General features: G+C 37.8%; 1 protein-coding gene across 5 annotated transcripts in view; it reads left to right on the top strand.

The window, feature by feature from the left end:
* Positions 1-21,887, top strand: part of ZNF106 (zinc finger protein 106) — a 41,719-nt gene that overhangs the window by 7,829 nt on the left and 12,003 nt on the right. For 2 of the 5 annotated variants that reach the window (XM_017741770.1, XM_017741771.1), the window contains exons 2-13: positions 1,279-1,364; positions 2,648-2,709; positions 6,856-7,053; positions 9,279-11,372; positions 12,223-12,847; positions 13,718-13,787; positions 15,416-15,570; positions 15,672-15,732; positions 16,063-16,404; positions 19,833-20,613; positions 20,990-21,045; positions 21,547-21,692. In XM_017741770.1, coding sequence (XP_017597259.1) covers positions 1,311-1,364; positions 2,648-2,709; positions 6,856-7,053; positions 9,279-11,372; positions 12,223-12,847; positions 13,718-13,787; positions 15,416-15,570; positions 15,672-15,732; positions 16,063-16,404; positions 19,833-20,613; positions 20,990-21,045; positions 21,547-21,692 — 4,644 coding nt within the window. In that variant the 5' untranslated portion in view covers positions 1,279-1,310. The remainder of the gene's footprint in view (positions 1-1,278; positions 1,365-2,647; positions 2,710-6,855; positions 7,054-9,278; positions 11,373-12,222; positions 12,848-13,717; positions 13,788-15,415; positions 15,571-15,671; positions 15,733-16,062; positions 16,405-19,832; positions 20,614-20,989; positions 21,046-21,546; positions 21,693-21,887) is intronic. The other 3 variants (XM_017741772.1, XM_008639477.2, XM_017741773.1) reach the window with 3 other exon arrangements.

The raw sequence follows: 21,887 nt of genomic DNA, 5'->3' as shown, positions 1-21,887 counted from the left end.
GTTACTTGTCAAAGAACTACGTTTTGAACTTAGAGGGTTGTGGTTTTACTTTCTGATTTTTGTTTACAGTTGGACAGAACAACTGAATATCAGAGCTGCTTTAGGTAATCTGGATTTGGTAAAAATCCTGTTCCTGCCCTTTGCTCACAGCTTTTAGTCAGTACCAGATTTGGAGATTTTGATGCCCCGATACAGAAGGTTGATGTTAAATAATTAGAATTAACTTTGTAGGGTCAGCTGTCAGAAGAGTTCTTGAAGAAGGCTCTTGCAGGTTAAGTTTGATGCTATTAGGTAGGTTAGCTCTGAAGCTGCCTAATACAAGATAGCAAAACTTGAAAGGATTTGTATTTTTCTGTGCAGATACAAAAATGCCTAGTATTAAAAAAATAGCTTTATTTCCAATTTAGGGTGAGGAACTGCCTCTGCCAAGTCAATAAAAAATGACAATAATGCTCAATCATTCTGCATTTTAGTGGATTTTAAGAGAAAGAAAAGTGCAAAGATTGTACTCTTAAAACAGACATATCTGTCTTTGGATTATAACCTAGAGTCTTTAATTTAATTGTACTCCTTATGAGTTAAACATTATGATAAAATACATATGACATTTAATTTGACCTGCTACTGCTTTCATGTGCATGTATGCAACTCTTAAGTAGATTAGTGTTAAAAAGCTGTCTAAATTGAGTATTTCAGTACTTGTATATATGTACTTCTTAGAGAGGCTAATGAGAAAAATACTGAATTTAAATCACTTCAAGTTTTATTTTATGGTGAGTAAATGGATTGACAAAACTTAAACACTAGTGGTCTTTGATGTCATGAATGGACTTTGTTTCATTTTCCTAGGGCCTTAAATATCTTCCTTGAGTGGCCCTGTGTACTTAAATAAAGATCTGAGTTTGCCCTGCTTGGTTTTCCCAATTCCTTATCTCCCTGTCATAATCCTACTTGAAAAGTGTTTGGTTAATCTGCTTTGAGTAGCTGAGAGGATTCGTACAGATCTCTGGCTGTTGAATGAGTACCATGTCTTGGATGACAAGGAACAAAATGAAAGAAAGGGAAAGCTACTTTTTGTTATAGATGTTTTAGACGACTGTTCAAAACTACCTTATATTTTTTGGAAGAATATCGACTATGCATGAGAGGCATGTATTCTCTTAAGGTCAGCACAATGGTTTTCATGAACAGTAACTTTGTTTACTTTCTTTAGTAAAATAAATTAATGAAACAAGTAATCCTTAATGTTGGCTATTTTTAAATTGTTTTTGTTTGCAGGTATGGGATAAGATATTTCCAGATTAATAAGCATGGTTCAGCAACGGAAATGTGCGTTATGTCACATTGTGTACAACTCAAAAAAGGTAAATAATTAATGCTTGACATGTATCAGTAGATATTAATGTGGAATGTGTATGAGAAATGCTTCCATTTTAAAACTGTGCAAAGTACAATTTCCCTTTACCAGGTATATATTCTCCTAAGTCTGTCTCAAATCAAAGAATATATTTGCATGTGCTTTGAAGTATCTTTCTTGAAATGAGCTGTGCAATATGCTTGATTCTGAATGTTAAAAATATGGAGGTCTTTGAGGTTTTTTATATTATTTTATAGAGATACTAAAGCTAAAAGCACTCACCATTATTTGGCTGTAAATTGCCATATGGGAAGAATACTGTAATACAAGATTTTTTAGATTCCTTTTGGGAGGTCTGTGTTTCCATATGGAAGAGCCAAATGGAATTGTGTTGCACAGCATGTGTTTTTGTTAATGTGTCAGTTTCGTGTCCATCTTCTGTGTGCTGTATATTTATACAAAGTCTGCATTGGAACTGTGTGTTTCTTAATGGACCTTCACGTATTGTTTAGCCACATGGCATGTGGAGATGTGGCAAATGCCAGTGTATTAATTCACACAACTCTTTAAGGTTGAAGAAGTTCCTTTCGCTTTGCAGATAGGATTTTAAGGGCTAAAGAGGATAGTGACTAGTATCTGGTCTTTGAAGATTGTCAAACACCAAAAGAAAGTTAATTCATCTGGACTGCTTCCTTTTGCTGAATGATGAATGTTCTTTCTTTTCCAGCAGCTCCCTTTCAATAATATAATAGTACTGCATTTCATGGATCAAGGTTGCTGTAAACAACAAACTGACATGTACATCTCAGTTTCTGAAGTGTCTAGCTGAGCGAAATAGTATGTGATGATGAATTTACAGCTGTGTTATAATACAAATGCAGAGAGACTGCTCAGATTGCACAGGGAAACTGTTTTAAGTACTGTGATTCTGAAGAGTGGTATCAATGAGACTTTCAGTTAAAATGATTCTCAACAGTGATTTGTCAAAAATCAGTCTAACAAGCTTTGTTACATGCACTAGTACTCGACTTTCTCCTGGAATTCTGCTTCCTTTGTGTTGAGTTTTAATGACTCATGTGTGTTCTTCTTGGGAAAGGTAACATAACTTCCTGAAAGTGTGCCTACTTGTGCTTTCATAGTCACAGAAACAGGAATGGCAACTGCTACAGCCCTGCAGGAGTAGAGTACACTCTTGTGCAAGGCAGGAGAATTCTCAAAAATGAGCTTTTCAGACACAACACAGCATTTTATTTTGTTTTGACCAATTTTATTTTTTTCCGCATGTTGCAGGAGATGGAAGAGCACATGAGAAGCATGCTTCACCACAGAGAACTGGAAAACTTGAAGGGAAGGTATGAAAAAATTCTTGCATCCTTCCTCCCTGTGCCATTTTGTATGTCACTTTCTGGAAGAACTCATGACCTATTTCCCATACAGGCTGAATTGCACAATTTATTTTTATGCTTCACTTTAGTAGCGTGCCTTGTTGTAAAGCTGGCAATGAATGTGTTCTCATAATGTCAGAAACTCAGGAGGCAAACAATGATGTGAAAGAAAGCTTACCTGCATTGCTTTGACTGCAGTGAAATAAAATTACTTCATTCTTGGCAGTTTTATGCTTGGTTTGGTTTTTTTTGCAAGCACTAGATTTTTGCCTTTGTCAGAATTAGGAACAGTGGTATTTTTCATTTTAAATCTTTTGTTTGTTTTTTTTTTTCCAAGTTTTCAATGATTGTAAAAGCAATTCTTGATCTTTTAAAGCACTGTGAGAATGATATCTGCTTGAGTGATTGTCATTTGCCACCATGGTCCAGTTGCTTGATTAAGAGACCTAACCATGGTGGATGGTGTTTTCTTTAAGGTTTCCTTGTTTTATTTGAAACCTTTGGAAAGTAGAAAGAGTGAGTTAAGGGGTATTCAAATATCATCCTAATAATAGAGAATTAGTTTGCAACCAGAGTACACATAAAAGTGTTTTCAGGTGTACGGATTTTGAAGTAGCCACAAAGATCAGATATAGTCAAATACTTGAGTATTTGATCTATAAACTAATTTTTAATCATCTTGCAGCACAGAGTTTATATGGAAGTGACAAATCTGTTTTAAACACCCTTTAAAGGACTAAAAGTAATTCCCTTTCCACTCTTTGAGGTGTGGGGGGATTCACTTTGTCAAGACATCTATCTTACAGCCAGGGGAAAAAAACACCATGCTCCCTGCACTAGAAGCTGACTTTTGGCTTCTGGTCAGCTAACTTGTGGAGCATTTCTGTTCTGGACTGTCTTCTTCTGACAATGATTCTGAAATGTCACTCATTTTGATGCCTTATTTCTGGCCTTCTACATTTTATTTTTGTTTTTAGTTATGGCTCTGGAAGGTAAAACTGATTTCTAGAAGTCCTATATTGTGTCTGCAGTGGCTTGCAAATGATTGGACAATTTTTTGTTTTCCATCTCCATAGGACTGATGTTAAGTTAAATTTCTTTCATATAAATCATTACATTTTTTATTACTAATCTATATGTCTTCATTACTTCTTTCAGAAGAATGCACGGAAGATGCTTGTTCTCAAAATAATGAACTTCATTTTTCACTGTGCAACAACAGCCTTGTTCTCTCTCTCTCATGTGCCCTTTCTTCTTCCTCCCATTTAAGTTTAATTAGAAGTCTTCTAGGAGTCTTTTACAGTCGTGTACTTCAAGTAGAAAACGTGAAGCGCAAACAACAGCCTCATGAGTGTGGCTGAATTGTGTAACAAAGGATAATACCATTTAAGTGTGTGTAGTATCAACATCTTACTGCTTTGAAATTTAGTATCCATCTAGAAGTCTCTTTCCAGTCTTCCTGTATGGAAGAGGTAAAGGAAACTCATACATTGATTCATACTTTTTTCCCTTTTAAAGTTAGCTTAGTAATCTCAAGGACTAGAATAATTTTCTGAAACATTTTGAGACTCTTCCGTGTGATGTATAAGGAGAATTGGATGCCAAGTACAAAGCCATAGCATATTTGGGTTTTGTTTGCTTTTAGTTGAAAGTGAAATGAGTGCTCTTGTACAAGGGACATTGAATCTACAGTCTGAAGTACACATCCAGTAAATAAAACTCTTGGATGCTTTCATACTGAGAATACTTTTGTCATGTTTACATCAAACTGCTTTTGGCCATCTTGTTGAACAACAAAGATTGTGTGGTGTTCCTGTATGGTAGGGGAGTGTGTAGACATGATCAGTGTATCATGGACTCTGCTAGTTCTGGGTGGTATTAATGGGTATAGGAAAAGTATAGAACTGAAGGAAATCTAAATTCCCCTAAGTGTAGCTATCTGAACTCCTGGCCAGTTTATCTTCAATTAAAGCAGTTGTTCATAAAAAACAAAAAGTGTTGTTTTTTATTTAGGCTCATACAGATTAACAGCAGGTCAGAGAAGTCTTGTCTCTACACACCTGAGTCTTGTCCTTTCAGACTGTCAGTTGGTACAAGAACCACCGCTTTCTAATTAGTAACTCAGAAGTGATAGAAACAAATTCTTTGTCCTCAGTAGAGCTGTTAACTCACTGGCTTTGTCCAAAGTAAATAAAACTTTGCATTTATTTAGTTAGTCTATAAATGAGGATGGTAAGTTTTAGGAAAGAACTGAAACGTGGGCCTTATGAAGGATGTGGATTGTTCTTTAAAACCTAATTAGTACCACATTAGAACCACTGAGGTGTGTTTCTCATTGAAGAGTCCTTATGATTGAAGTGGAACGTTATGTAAAGAGAGCATCTTTTTCAGCAAGAAGCCAACTTTCTATTTGCAGTTTGCCTTGTGTGATGAACTAAGTTAAAAATAAGTCTTATTACCTATGCACAGCTGTGCCATTTATGAGTGTGAAAAGGATTCTTCCAATGACATTAATAAAATATACTGGTTTGGTTACCTTTATTGCATTAATAAGAGAGCCCAAAGTACAATATGTAGGATCTGGGCTTTGAATATTTATTCGTGAGTGTGAAGTGTACAAAATTAAGTACACTTAATTCTGGAAAGTACAGGCTAAATTTGGAAGATACTGACATCGTAAATGAAATTTATTTTAATGTTTAACCTGATACTAATTAGGCTGCAACATACAGAATAATTAAACAAAGAAATTGTGATTTTTAATACTTAGGCTGTTTAAAATAAAACTGTCTCTAGGTGTGTCTGAAGGACTGCATTGGTTAAATATCTCAACTATGTTAGTAGGGAAAACCGCTGATACCCAGGATAAATAAAACATAGCTGCTGACACTTGATTAACCACTCTGATAAGGATGTTGCCTTAATATCTTGAGTGAAGGTACATCTTTTGAGGTTTCTCCCATTTTATTTTTAACTGTTCACTAAAAAAACCAAGGATTCATGTTTGTCTTTTTCCTTTATGGATCCCATTTTCTTGACACTAGTCATGAACTCTGTGTTGTGTTGTAATGCTTCTGTTCTAAGACTTTGGTCTCAAGTGCTCCATGGGGATCTGCTTTTTTGAATTAGCTGGCAGAATTGAAAGAAGCATTGTGGAGGCAGTCAGTGAATCCTGTCTCGGTCCTGCTGGGTTATTTGCAGTGGAGTATGCTCTGATCAATTTTTTTTCTGATTTTTTTTTTTTTTTAATCTGGTGAACATATTTTCCTTGTTTAGGAAATTAACAACGTATTTCTTTAACACTAGAGTATTGGAAGGATTTGTCAGAAGAACAAATGTGGTGTTTTTAGAAATCTGAATTTCTTAAAAAGAAAAAAAAAGTTTAAAATTCTTGTAACCTTAATCCAGTAACATGAGTAAAGCCATTTGTCTGATACAGCTGTCAACTTTCTCCAGCTGAATTATTTCTATATTTTTTAAGATAAGTCCTCCAAAGTAGAAAGCAGACCTCGTGCACACTTGAACCAAATAAAGTACAGTGAACTGAAGACACCCTCCCATCACTCACTGTGCCATGGAGTCTTTGGATTCCAGGCAGCAGTCTCAGCTGTCCCAGTTTAGGTTATGTTGTATTAGGATTGGCTGTATCCATGTACTGCCTCCTCCCTTTTCTAAATTTCACTGGGGGAAGGCTCAAGGCAAGGATTAAATGTAGAAGCTGTCACCAGGCTTCCCCAGTGCAGCTGGCAGCATGGATGGGCTTCAGAGCTCCTGCTAGCTCTGGAAGCCTTTCATTCTGCCTCCTCGCTCACTATGTTTCCTCTGAAAAGATTTTAAGTACAACAATTCAAGAAGAATTCCTCCTCCCAGTTAACACAGCTTTATTATCAAGTCTTTTACCTCTTGATTGTTGGAAAAAAATCTTGTAAAAACTGACCATCAAAAAACTAAACCTTGAAAGAAAAAGCCAGAGAATTCAAATAACTTTAAATATACTGAGCAAAACCTAGTTGCCTTGAACTCAAGCACATTCAGAGGAAACAAAGTAAGACCAGAGGTACCTGCCATGCCAGTTGGCAGTGTTGAAAGTCCACCCTCTGCCTCTCTTCCTAGGGATAGCAGCCACGAATGCCGGGTGTGCAGGGTGACACTGGTGGGTTTGTCAGCGTATGCCAAGCACATCTCCAGTCAGCTGCACAAAGACAATGTTAATGCTCATGACAGAAAAGAGGAAGAGAAAGAAGAGGCAGAAGAAGAATACCTTGACAAAGAAGTCATTCAACTAATCAAGCTAAAGAAGGAACGGAACCGGTGAGTTCTCCTTTCTCCTCTTAGGTCATAGAATTGCTTTTACCACAGTGAGGATGCCCTCCTAAGGCTTAGGTGCTCATGAAATGTAAACTGTCTGTAGCCAATTGTTCTCTTGCTGTGAGAACAATCCAAGAGACCTGTGTGGATATTGTAGTTTCAACATGTAAATGTGACTCTGCTGAATGTTCTTGTCCTGTTCCTGTACTGCTAGTAGAGAAATACAATAATTCTTCATTATGGGTAAAAACAGTCTTGCGTTTTGAGAGCCCCAATGTTTTTATTTTAATATATGATACCTTTTTAACTGAAAGGCTTAATAAATGGACAGTAGTGCTAATATTGTCTATGGTGGAGGTTGTCTTTAGGAACCTGGCCTTTTAGAAACTGCTGCTGGACATGTTTTGTTATAAAATGAATTGGATTGTTCTGTAAATGTCACACTGAAATCCCATAATCCTTGAATGAAATTTCTTACCTGTTTTATGTTGCTGCTTAGCGTTAGCTAAACATAGTTCCAGTGGCTCACTGTGAAATAGAAGGCTCCAGAGGGTAATAAGTATTGCCTTTTATTTTGCATGAAAATCCGCACATGTGCATTGCTTGTGTGATGTTCCAATTGGGAATATATTATTCAAATAGATTTATGGCATGGTGGTGGTACTAAAGGGGCATATGATTTTTAAAAAAAGCTCCTGCTTTCTGTGGCTAGAAATTTGAATTGTTGTTTCCAGATGTTGAAATCTGTGGAGATTATTTGGTTTTGACATCACTCTGTCATACTAGTGTGTCCCTGCACTGCACAATGGTAATGTTTTCATACTGGTTAACGTTGGTAGCAAAAATGTCACTTTTCCTTTTTGTCTTACGGGAAAGGAGTAATGCTGTAAGTGCAGTGTTGCTCTGAGGCAGCTAAAACCATAGAAAATCTCTGTCTGCTGGGTGCTGGTTTGGAGAAGGGGAAAACCAGAAAGTACAAGGATTGAGTTACTAATTCAGTAAAATTGTTTCCATTAGATCGTAATCTAGTTGAGTCAGCTCTTAGAATTTACTGTGTCACTTAGACATTGGTTTTTTGAATTCTTGTCTTAGAGCTCGGATTATTTTGCACAGTAGACCATTTTTCATTAGAGAGTAGTTATTTGTGAATCTTTTTAGCAGAACTGGAATGTATCAAAAACATAAAGGGTGATACAATATGAATTTTCAGTTTACTCAGATCAATTGTTTTTGAGCAGTAGTGTGAAAGTTTACTGTCTCTCTTGTTCAGGGATCTAGAATGGATGTATTTCTGTAATCAGTTTCCGGAAAAAACTTTTTTATTAAAAACTCCTCATTTGGTAGGATAAATACTTAGAATGTTTAGACTGCTGACCCTGGGAATAGCTGTAGCTGTTAAGGGAGCATTTGTCTTTAAATATACATGTGATAGTCTACCATGTGTTTGTGATAAGTTGCCAAGCACAAGTACTATCCAAAGGGCAGTTGATAGTGCTGCTGGAAGGCTCATACAGACTCAGTATTGCATGCTGTAGACTGTTCCAGTCTCTTGGTTACAACAAGACAAATTATTTTTGTGTCTTTGGTACATCTTGTGTGGATGTTTTACTTCTGTGTTTTAACTTAAGCTTTATAAACTGAGCCGTCATGTCAATTGTTCTCTCCAGTATATAGAGTAAACACTAAGAAACAGCAGGTTTTCAACAGGTTTTTCAGCCAGCCTTACTTTCCTCTGTTTTATATCAGTTCACTCTGGTTACACCATCTAACACTAGTGTAATAGTCTTCAGAAAAAATAATTATGTCACTGCTGAGTTTTCTATCTACTAAGGTTGATCAAATTATGAAGATTATACAACATAAAGAAGCTTTCTTTCTACTAGTTTCTTATTAGTTCAATAGTAAATATAAAGGAATAGTAATCTTTCAAGTTACAGACAAGTATTTGAGAATTAGTCTATTGAACTGTCACTGCACCAAATCAGTTGTTCTTGTCAGAGAAATTTTGAAATGATCATATTTAAGTTAAGGTACAACATTAGTTTTGAAAGTCAAACATTATTGAAGCTTGAACAGCAAAGCTGCTAAAAAATTATCTGTTTCTTTTTATAATAAATAATTTAAAAAAAATATTTTCTTCCCAGTGCAAATAAAATTCATGAAGCTGTTTACTGTTGTATTTTAGTAGAATAGCATCAGAATTTAGGTTTTTCTCAATTCTTTTGCAGGCAAACTGAACCAAGTTGTGCAAACCAAGAATTAGAATGTGATGATAGGCGATCGCAGAGAAGGCGAGAAGAAAGAGCTGCTTACAAAGAAAGAGAAGCTTATGATCAGTCATCGTGGCATCATCATAATGCATCACAAAGGGACTGGAAGTGGGAAAAGGATGATTATATTAGTCCTAGACAAGGCAAATTTTCACACTCTCAGAGGAACCTTAATGTGAACAGACATTCAGGTGGTGCAAGGGGGCGCTCTGGGTGGCACCAGAATGTTTCAGGAAGCCCTTCAAATCGACATAACTATGGGAATTCTGGAAATGCTTGGCATCTAAGCGGGCGGGGAGGAGGAACATCAAATTGGCATCATGGTGCCAGGGAAAGAAATTCTACTTGGCATTCAGAAGAAACCGGTCATTTTTCTGGCTGGAATTCCAAGAATTATGGAGGAAACTGGAAACCAAATCCTCATGGTGCAAATGGCTGGAATTTTGGAAGCTCAGGAGATTCATATTCATCAGAGCCAAGTAAATACAGTAAGGAAAGGTACGCATGGCAGCGGCCAGAGAAATGCGATGTTCTGCCATACAGGAATCGAAGAAATAGGAGTGACCTTCTTGATTTTACTAGTGATAAGCTCGCTTCTGAGGGGGCATTGGATTTTGGTACATCGATACAACCAGAAAGCAAAACTTCAAGAGCCAGTGGAAAAAGTGTCAGTCCTTCCAGAGATAAAACATATCGCTGGACTCCCTACCCATCCCAAAAAACTGCAGAGCAGCAACCACGGTCTGAAGATAATGTTTCTAAAACTTCAGATAAAATGGATTCTGTACTTACACCTCTTACTGATCCATCAATGAAAGGAAAAACTTGTGAAGCTAATGTTAGCCTTTCAAAACTTAAAGAACATGAAGCATCTTCCCTTTCTAATGGAACCTCAGATCACCTTGATTCTTGCAAGGTAATGAAAGACTGTTCCAGTGGTGAAAAGCTTGACAAAGATGATAGCAGAAGTAATAGAATGCCATCACTGAAATCCCCTCTTCTGAATATCACAGATATGAAGTTATCCTTGACAAAGCAAGACACAAACAGTCTCTTAAAAAATGTCAGGCTTCTGTTATCCTCAACAAGTGGTGAAGAGCAGAATCATTTGAATGCAGTGAACTTGGAAACAAACAGTTTCTCTTCTTATTCGTCAAAGCTGCATGGTGCTTGTGTTGGTAACTTACAGGACAACAAAGATGTGCTGGGTAGCAATCGTGGAGAGCCCATTGATAACTTAAGTGAAGCAGAACAAAATCCCAAAGATGTTCAGTCCAACCATTCCTTGCAAAATACTCCCTTAAGCTCTTGCAAAGATACAAGTGACCAGAATAGGGAAGAAACTGGGAAAGCATTTACAAAGAAGGAGTTCAGACCAGATTCATTAGAAGACATGAGTGGTGATGATTTAATGGGAAATGAGAAGTCAGAAGCAAGAGTTGAAAAGTTGGATTCTTCTGTTAGTTCTTGTTTACCCTATGACACTCCTGAAGGTAGAACTGCCACATCTGAAAAGGAATATGATGAAAAGCCATCTGCTTCAAGTATTTCTTCCGCTGAGCTAAAAAATTTTACATTTCGGATAGAACCCACAGTTTCTTCATCAAGCAGTCAGGACCGTTTGCATGCGGATTTGAAAACCTCACAGGATGGGGAAGGGAATGAAGAGTGTGTCAAGTCACATGATCAATTTGAAATGGAAGGTTTTGAAAATCCTTCAGATAATGATCTTCAGAAAGGAGGAAGCCAGTCAGTAGGCCTCCTTCTTCCAGATTTAAGCAAACTTGGCCTGCCTGCTTCTCTGCAAAGAGACCTGACACGGCATATCAGTCTGAAGAGCAAAGTCGGAACACATCTCCCAGAGCCCAATCTCAATAACGCACGTCGTATTCGGAATGTTGGTGGCCATCGGAGAAGCGAGACAGAGAAGGAGTCGGGGCTTAAACCTACCCTCAGGCAGATTCTTAGTGCTTCCCGGCGAAATGTAAACTGGGATCAGGTCATCCAGCAGGTAACCAAGAAGAAACAGGAACTTGGCAAAGGTTTACCAAGGTTGGTAGCTTTGAGGTCTAACCATGCCTCTCAGGGCATGTTGAGGGGGGAGGGTTGTTTTTTTCCATATCTGAAATGAACTCCAGAAATCCTAAAACGAAGAGTTCACAATGAAGCTTGCTATGCTGTGACCTTTTGCAGAGTTTTTGAAAATAATGCAAATTTTTTGCAAATAATGCAGGGTTTTTATTACTGATTGATGCTATGAGTGAATGTCTGTCCATAGATAAGTAAAAGTAATCTGCTCAGAAAATATTCTGATCAGTTCATAATGGTTGCTTTAATATCTGAGTGTGGATGGTAACAATATACTTTCTTTACAAGTTCTCGTAATGAAAGAATGTAAAAATGCAGTCAGGATGGGAACAATGCTGTGACAGTTGCCTATTTCCTTATTTATTCAGGATTACAAGAAATGCTTGCATTGCTGCAAGCAGTGTCAATGCTCACTCTTCAATTGTTAATCTTTTATTCTGTTATGCAGTTTGCTTTTGTATTTAAGGAAGCAATTATATAATACTGCATTTTTGAAACTTTCTTTAAACCTGAAGTATTTAAAGTGTCTTGAACAGATGTCACATTTGATTATTCCAACCTTTGTTTGGAATACTTTATAATAACATGATTTCTGACTTGAAAATCATGCTGTTAGTTCTTAGCCACTAAATCTGGTAATGTGATACACAGAAGATACTCCATTGCCAGGTGAGGTAGAAAGCACAGAATACCAGTGTAATGACTTGCCAGATCTCTTAAAGCAGTAATGTACATTTGGGGAAGGGGGAGGCTTCTCTCTGTGTGTAGCAGGCTTGTAACTTGTTTATTTATTTTTCTTTTTATCTTGTTAAAGGTTTGGCATAGAAATGGTGCCTCTTGTTCAAAATGAACAAGAGGGTCTAGAACTCAGTGAAGAATCTGATCTGTCTACTCTAGAAGGATTCCAGTGGGAAGGGATTTCCTTAGCAGTGTCTGGCTCAGCCAGAAAACGTAGCTTTTCCGAAAGCAGTGTCATAGCAGACAGAAATCCTTCTGCTTATAGCTTTTTCAGTGAACAAACCAAAATAAAAGAAAGTGGGCAAAGGCAACTAATTGCAGCCAGCCACTCACATCACATAACATCTGGATATGAGGCAAGCACTGATGCTGAGGCCGATCAGAAAGAGGAGACACCATCTCTTGCTTTGTCACCTTTTATGTCTGAAAGAACTGAGGCTAGCGGAAGAAGTCACAGCCTACAGGCCACCTCTGAGATCACAGGCCTCACAAAACAAGACCAGGAGAGCCCAGAGAAGAGAACACCTCTTCTTGAAAAACAAAATGTACTAGAGATCTCAGAAGAAAATTGTCCAGCTTCAAATAGTGCTTCACTTCTTGCAGTGTCTAATAACATAGATGCAGCTACAGACAGTAGCTGCACATCTGGTACTGAACAGAATGACAGCCAAGGAATTGGAAAGAAGCGAAGAGCAACTGGAGTAAGTGTGCAATTCTGTCCGGCTTTGGTGTGCTGAAAAGGGTCTTTCCCTGTCGATGGTCATTCAGCTTTGGAATGATCTGTGCAAGGAGGACTTTCCCCATCTGATTGTCTTGTACCTTGATAACATCAAATTAATTTACTTGTTTGACTTAATTTTCTTTAAGAATCTTTTCCATTTCTGCTTTTATAGCGCAGGACTTCTGATAAATTTTTGTAATTAGTAGGAATGATTTGGTACCTGGCATACTATGTTGGTAAACAAGAGCTGTTAAAATATTTCTGTGAAAGTACTTGGTTTTGTAGCAAGAATCTCGGTGTTTCGCAACACAGTTTAAATGGAAGCTAGCCTGTGGTAGAAATTTGTTTTCCTTAGATGTTCCTGGTTTTATGGTTAAGCAAGGAAATAAAAACATTTTTACAAAATTCTATACTTAAGATGATATCCTTAAATCTGAATTCGTTTCACAGTCCAGTCTTAGACCTTTATCCAAAGGTTAAAAAAAATCTTTTTGATCAATTTCACAAAATGATTTTGCAGAAAGCAGTAATTTTAATTCCTCACTTTTTGATCGTCTACATCTTCTACTACAACTATAGAGCAGAAACTGACTCAAGTGTGGTCTTAAATCTGAGCAAGGAGGCAGCTGTTGGCTTGTTTAATATTTCTTCCTAGTTGAGATGAAAATGTGGCGCTCTGTTGTCCTCCCTCTTTTAAGAGCAGAGCAAAGGATGAGTTATACAAGAATGTGCAAAAAAATTGTGTGCTCTTTGTGTGTACAGCTAATGGTTGAAAAGACAATGGATGTTTGACTTCCTGATTTAGGCAAAATTGTTCTTGTTACTTGTTAATAGATGATTTTACTTGCAGGAGGGATCTTCTCCTGAAATCCCTAGTCTAGAAAGAAAGAATAAGAGAAGAAAAATCAAAGGTAAAAAAGGTGAGTGAATATCATACGTGTGCATCTGGTGTGACACCCAGCAGTATTTTGACTTAGCTGGAGCTCCTTAATGTTACTTTGCTGCTTCTTGGGCTTTTACTGAAGTTTGTAGTGTGGGCTGCTCACAAATCTGCAACACATTTTCTCTGAACACTTCTATCTTAATTTGTCATAAGTTATTCCTGAGAGAAGGGTATGTGCACCCTTTCTGCCTGCAGTTTGCATTCCTGATTGTACAGATGGGACCTTTGCTTTCCCCTGTGCAGGGTAGTGAGGTTTGTTGCCTCTTTGGATGGAAGTTCTTATGGGAGAAGTCTCCATCTAACTCCCTTCTAATTAGCCATGCAGCTCTCCCTTTCTAATTCTGGGTGGTCTCACCAGAAAATTTGTACTCTGCATAATTTTGTCTGTGTTCTCTGGCAATACTTCTTATTTTTTTACTGTCCTTAGTGGAAACGAGTGTGGAATGCCTTGCTGCTTTCTGCTCCTGACCAAAGAAAACTATTATTCTGGCATTAGACAGATCTTTCTCAAATATGCCTAAAACATTCACATCACCATGTCTCAAAATGAACCATTCATATTTTAGGCAGAATACTTTCTTTGGTAACTAAACTTTTGCTAGGAGCTTTGGGCTCCAGAAGATGGCTTTCAAATGTACTATTTATCTTTTTTTCATGATTTATTTGTATTAAGATTTCTTTGTAATGCAGGGTAATAATATGAATCTTCTGTGGGAATGTGTATTTCACTGCTTGAAAAGGTGGGGGATTTTATCAGTGTCTGTCTTCAATGACCAGTGTCTGTTATAGCGACTTATAACACACTTTACTTAGTAAAATCTCTTTCCCATTACTTGGCTTTAACATGATTGTTGTAAATCTGCTTAAAGGAAACTATAACCTGAATGCAATTAAGCAGTGCCCAAATGGAAATTTAACTTGTTTGGAGAATCTCTGTAATGCCAGAAGCCTCTAGGAGGGATAGGAGGATCTTTTACTGAGTACAGGGGTCAGAGACTCTCTCAAGAGATTGCAAACACCAGTCTCATGGCCCAAAATGATCTTGAGTAGTAAACTATTTTTTTATCATTGGGTTCTTTTTCTCCTAAACAGCTTTTTCTTGGCTTTTGCATTCACTGAATAATTTAATCTTGTTTAGCTTAAATTTGTCTTTGCCTTTTTGATTACATTAATGGTAGATGTGTATTTATACTTCTTGTACACATGTACTTCAAGAAAAGATCTTTGTGGAAGAGAACTACTTCATTTATTTAAACTAAATCCGTGCTGGCAAAGCTGTGATGGAATTAATTACTGTGATTGAATTAATTATTGAATTAATTAATTACTGTGATGGAATTAATTATCTCAACTTGACTTTGCTTTCCCCCAAGTTGAGATTCCTTAAAGAGGAATACTTGACCTTGCCCTTCTTCTATGTAGACATGGCTAGTCCTGTGTGTAAATACTCCTTTTCAGCTTGTATAACTATTGATGCTTGAAGGCTTGGCCTACTTCATGTGACTTTTCCATTCTGAGGTGGTATTACTTCTTGTGATATCACAAGTAATGTATCTTAATGTATTGTTCAGTACAGTTAGACTCTACATTTTGTTTCTTTTTCAGAACGTTCTCAGGTGGACCAGTTGTTGGCTATTTCTCTGAAGGAGGAAGAATTAAGCAGGTCCCTGCAGAGTGTGGACAGCAACCTCTTGCAGGCGAGGGCTGCCCTGCAGGCTGCCTATGTTGAGGTTCAACGGTTCCTTGTGTTAAAGCAACAGGTAACAGTGGGCTTTGGAAACTGTCTGAAATAGAAGTTAGCAGCATGAAGAACTGCCTGTTAAATCAGTGGGACTGATAAAAGCCACAATCTGTTTTGCAGATAACCATGGAAATGAGTACACTGAGAAGTCAGAGAATCCAGGTTTTGCAGGGGCTACAAGGTACAGGATACCATAGGACTACAAAAGTGAAATGCTTATTCTTGTATTCTTTGAACTCAGAATCTTTTAAAAACTGCATTTAATTTGAATCCGCTCGTTTAAGCTGCAGTAAAATTGTAGACTTTATAAATGAGGCCTTTATTGTCAAGTGTGAACTGTCAGTTTTGATAGTTCCCTCTAGTGGCTTTTTTTCAAATTCTTCTCTTCCTTGACTGTGTGTCCACAAGAAATGAGCTCTTGGCACCACTGAGTTTTATGGTAAAATATAAACATTTTTGTTACGTTATTTATTTGTTTGTTTGTTTAATGGATCTCCTCTTTTGCCATTAGAAACATATGAACCTTCTGAACTCTCAGAGCAACTTTCCTGCAATGTCCTAACTGAGAGACGAAACAGCAAATCCCAAATGGCAGCTGACTTAATTCCTTCAGGCTCTCTCCTGCCCCTGTTGGACACTTTGTCTTCCTCTGTACTTCCACGAGGAGCTTCTGTTCCCATAAATATGCCATCACCATTCCAGTCTTCTGGCAATGCACCTTCCGATACTCCTGACTCCTCAGTACAAGTTAAACAAGAGCCTGTGTCTCCAAAAGGCACAGAACAAAATGTGAATTCCGTACTCCAGAGCTCTCCATGTGCTCCACAAACAGAAGAGGTGGAGCAGAATGATGGTATTTGTGACTTTGCTTTAAGATAATTCGCTTTAAGAAAATAAGGAAATTATTTTTTTCCTCAAAAGAATGTAAATTGTGTCTCAGCCTGCAGTCTGTCAGGTGGGGTGAACTCTCAATAACTTGTGTAGGACTTTCTAGTTTTGCTTTGAAAATAGAACAAACATGAATTTGAAGGTTACATCCTCTTAGAATAACTTAGTTAACTAAAAAAACCCCAAACCAACACAACCCAGAAAACCTGAGAATCTCCTCTGTTTTTGTCTTCTGCTCTGCATCATTTAGTGAGCCTTGGTAGCAAAAAATCTGCCTACAAAGGAAAAGTGTGTGCCTGAAAATATTTTTTACAAAATTATGAACAGCTGCATTGAGATTATTCTGTGTTCTTCTTGGGCTCTGCTGGATAAGCACAAAGAGTATAATTTGTAACATTAGAAGTAAAAATCCATCTTCTCCTAATTGGATATTAGGCACTGTTCGTTCATGTGAGGGGTGTGGGAAGGCTAGCAGTGAAAATAGGGTTTACTTTTATCTGGAGGAGAAACTGCTGAATTAATTGAACTACTAGTTGAACTACTACTGAGGCTCCTGCCTCAGCAAAGTGAGATCTTAATGACTACAGCTGAAATAACTAACTCTTTATTTAGACAGTTTAAACCCCATAAAACTTTGTGCTGTAGTCTGTGGACAAAAGCTTAAATGCTGTTGTTAGTTTCCACTGCAACTTGCTGCTATGACTGAAGGTAAAAACTGAAGATTAAAAGCTTAATCATCCCTTCCTTTCTTAAGAGCCTGTGAAGTCAAGCAGGGTGACTCTAATGAGAATTGTTTGTTTGCCATAACAGTGTCATTTGCCCAAACCTTTAACTTAGGTAATTTGAGAAAAACATTTGTGAGATTGATCCTTGTTAAAGATAGCCAACGCAACTTTTTTCTCCTCCAGCTGAGGTGGACAATACTATTGGAAAAAGCCATTTTCTACCTTTCTAAGCACTTTTCTTCTCAAGCATGAGATGAATGTTGGCTGAATTGAAGTTTAGAGTTCTTTAATTACAAGAATTTGATTTTTTTTTTTCCTTTTTTCAGTTTGCTTCAGATGTAGAATTATATAAGTGGTGGTTTTCATGCTTTTTTTTTTAGTCACCATTGCATTTCCTGTATTCTACTCTGTTGCAATACATTAATGTAGTATTGTGAGTTTTGCTTCATCTCATTTTGGTGGATTTGACAAGGAATGTGAAGCTCTTGGGTATTCACCAAAGTAAACTTGGGGCAGGGGAAGAATCAGCTTTTGTGTTTGTTTGCATTATTAAGACTCAACTTTTAGGAAGCCTTTCCTTTGCTTTCCTGTTTTTGCTGGCATATGCCATACTGTTATGCTTAAACATCAGTGAAATTTTTATTTGTATCAGTGTCATTTTTATTCTCAATTTTCCACTTCTAAGGAAAGATTTAGTGATCACTAGCTGCAGTGGCATGAAGTGTCTTGCTTGAAGAATCTTTAGACTTCACAAAAGAGAAGTTGAAGAGGTTTTTTTATTTTTTTCTTATGAAGATGAACCTTTAGGGTATAGCTACATTTATTACTTAAATAATTACTTTAGAAAGCTCTTAATCACATTAGCATATTTTTCCATTTCCTACAAACTTATTTTTTATATTAAAAGCAAGAATATTCTTTTTATGTTCATTTGTCAAATTATCATCGTTTTGGTATTGATGAACTTCTGTATGTGCTACATTTAAAATGAGTTTGCCATCAGATAAATTTAGTAATTTGGGGGGAAATAAGCATTTAACTTCAGGAAAATTCTGTAATTTGAAGAAGAGGAATTCTCTCTGAGGCATGCTGTTTACTTTTTGGGGTTGCACATTTAGCTTGTCAGCTTCCCTAGGAAATGAGCTCAGCTGTGCTTTGAGGGAGCTGATTGCATTTGGTTTCCCCTAAATGCCAGCAGTGTGTCCCACCTGTGGAACTGAGTGATTCTGTTTTCTTCCATTGCCATGGTGATTTCCTACTTCTTTTTCTAACACCCTCAGCACTCCAAGTGCTGAGAATTAATAACTTCTGGGTTTAGAAGTTTAATTTTAAGTTGCTGGTTACTATTATTTTCCTGTTATAAAGTGACCAAGTTACTTCCTTCCCCTTTCCTGTGGGAAATGAGTGACACATGATATTAGAGGTGTATTCAGAATTTAAAGTTTTGTGTGCCTTCTTCCCACTATAATTCAACTCAGTAATTCATTCAAACTTCATCTAAGCATTCATTTCTTCCATACAGAGGGTTTTCTATCACGTTTTGCAGTTGTGCATGACAGCTATGTGTCCAGGGAAAAACATCTTTCCATTGATTTACTTTAAATGCAACATATCCTATGCTGTCAGCAAGTTCTAGTTTTATCTTGGAATCCCCCATCTGAGGAAGGTGTGGGTGAGATTTTTGCATTGTAGCTCTTTCTAGTTGAATGTGTAATTCCAAAGCATCAGATTTGTCCTGTGATGTGTAATGTGGTTTTGGCCAAGCATTACTGTGGGTATAATTTGCTGGCTTCTGAGAGACTGGAAGAGGGAAGTGTTTCAAATACTGCCAACTTCCCATTTGCATTGCATGTTCCCACCCCAGGAATGCAGTGAACTTGAAACATCCTGTTCTGGATTGTAGTTTTCGCAAGTGCAACTGGGGAATTTTAGGGTGTGGGAAACAGCTGTGAGATGCTGCCCTTAGTCTGACTTAGCTGAGAGGTTGGATCACTTAGTTCATATTAATTCAATCAAAATTAAATTACAGGGAGAGTGTGTTTACCCCATTGCATAGTCTACACGAAACTAACTAACTAAAGTGTACCCTCGTGGCTTACATTGCTGCTGTTCCCAGGATAAAGGTACAGTGCTGCAGAGTGGATTGTGCATGACTATCTACCTTGAATTAGGTCCAAGTAACTTGGTAGAAATAACTGTATATAATAGCTGCAATAATTCAGATGGGTTAAGCACAAGGTTTTCAAACTGTGTCACTGAACAGCTGAGTCGTACTTGGCAGGCACTGATTAATATCATCTCTACAGCAGTTGGGACAGCTGGTAAGGAAGCACACAGAGAGGGGTGGTAGCATCTTAAGTCAACAATGTAGGATTCACTAGATATTGTCAGAACCTTAAAAGCATATAGCCAGCCAGCAGCTTGAGTGATATGCCCCATTCCTTTTATTTCTATGTACAAGGATAAACATTTTATTCCCCAGTTATGTTTTGTAAAGGCTGGATAGCTGACTGAAATAGCAGATCTTCATGTGCACATAGTTTTCAACATGTAGGAATATGTACTTTACATGCACAATTAAGTGTAAACAGAACATACAGGGCGAGACACTTTGCATAAATAGTTATTGCTGTACAGATTGAATGTAACACTAGTCTGTTCTCTTTAGAAGAGACCAACCAGGAAACTTCAGTGTATCCAGTTATCACGGCAGCCATATCCCTATCAGAGCTGACAGCTTGTTTCCAACACACTAATCAAGATGTCCCCAAGCCTGCTGCAGACAAGGGACAGTCTGGACTTCCTGAGAACACTTCACCTCATTCAATGTCTGTTTTCAGCAAGAGAGAAGCAAATGATACAGTTGCTGAAAGATTTTTACTGGGTCAGTGTAGCACTTCTCTTTCAAAGCATTCGGTCCTTCTAGAAATGCCAATGGATAAAACCCCCAAATTGTCAGCAGAACCATCTGAGCAGCACTTGGCAACTGCTGCAGTCCCAGCAGAGAAGGGGAATAGAAGGAGGAGAAGGTTAAGGAAGAAGAAGACTCTGAGGGCAGCCCATGTGCCAGACAACAGCGATACAGAGCAGGATATGATTGACTCCAAGCCTGTCCGGAAAGTCAAGGGTGGAAAGGTTCCTAAAGGAGAAAAAGTTACTACATCTACTCCTCCAAGAGAGGAGGGTGGAGTTCCTGCTCATGCAGCACGAAACAAAGACGAGAATGATAGTGATGCTTCTCTGGAACTAGTGGAAGTTTCAGTGCCTCAGTGCGAGGTGGTTCATGTTGGTTCATCAGAGTCAGGAGATGAAAAACCAGACAGTCCATCAAAGAGGGATTCATGCAACTCTGTGGATCAAGCAGTCCTAGAGGCATCTTGCTCTGGTTATGATGAAGTGAGCTCCACCAGTGAGATTGGCACAAATTATAGGAATGATGGGAAAAGAAGGTGAGATTATTGTAGACCTCTCAAAAGTAAAATTATTAGTATTATATAGTATTCATAAGAGGCCTCCCTTTTTTTCTCTTCCTTTTTTTTTTTTTTTTTCCCATTCAGAAAGTCTTACATCAGTGACTTCAGGAGTGAAATAAAAAGGAAAATAAAAATTGACTTGGCTTTTTTGGTCAACAAATGTGTCTTGTTTCCTACTAATTTCTCTTAATACAGTAAGAGGGCTGCCCAGTTTGGTTTTGAGCTTATCTGTCACAGCATATTTACTACTAACTGCAGAGTCTTGTGTTTTGGGGTATTACTTACCCCAGTATTTTGTCTGAAAATGAACATGCAAAGTCCAATCTCACTGCTGTTTATTTTTGTGTTACAGTGTGGCTGAGACACAGACTTCCATATCATCCTTAAGAGGATCAAAGAACTCCTCAGGTACATCTTTTAAGCTTTCCTTCTGATGCTTTGTATGTAGTATCTTGCAGGACTTTGACTTAAGTCTTGATCAACCTGCTTCCAATTCCATAGGGGAATTTTGCCCTGAAGATAAAAGCTTGCACTCAAAACTGCAGTGGGAAGTGACATATACTCACATCATCTTACATTGAATGCTTTGTGTCTTGACTCCTCCACATCTCCCTGCCCTCCCACATGAACACTCTTGCTCTACAGTCTCTGTAGAGCTCTAGGACAAACAGTAGTACAATCTCTTTTAAATTTTAAAGGTATTTCTGGACTTAGTGTCATATGAAGGTCTTTTTAACACTTTATATTGCCCTCTGTCACATTCACAGTCCTGCTGGAATCCCTAATGAAATTTGACTTTAAGGTGCAGAGCCCTTGAAATAGTCCTGCTGGTTGGCAGTACAAACCACAGCAGGGTGTTTTCTTGACTGTGTTCCCATAGTCAAAAGTATACATGTCTCTGTCCTACAGAAGTGTCTTCAGAGCCAGGTGAGGATGAAGAACCTACAGAGGGAACCTTTGAGGGACACTTGGCTGCAGTGAATGCTATTCAAATTTTTGGGAATTTGTTGTATACCTGCTCAGCAGACAAAACAGTTTGTGCCTACAATCTTGTTGTAAGTAAGGTTGTGGGAGTGGTGTTACATTATTTACAATCACAAGGTTGTCTTTTATAATGCCTCACTGTGTAGTAAAGGAAGCAGCTGCTTATTCAAGCACCTCATTTATTTTATACTAGTCCTTTCTTAAACATCTCTTCTCCACCTCCCCAACCCCTTCTCCCTATGAGAGGGACAAGGGGAGATAGATTG

Source organism: Corvus brachyrhynchos, unplaced genomic scaffold (genome assembly GCF_000691975.1).
Source record: "Corvus brachyrhynchos isolate BGI_N302 unplaced genomic scaffold, ASM69197v1 scaffold115, whole genome shotgun sequence".
NCBI lineage: Eukaryota > Metazoa > Chordata > Aves > Passeriformes > Corvidae > Corvus > Corvus brachyrhynchos.
Note: the sequence above shows the minus strand (reverse complement) of the source record. Positions and strands in the feature narration are given on the sequence as shown.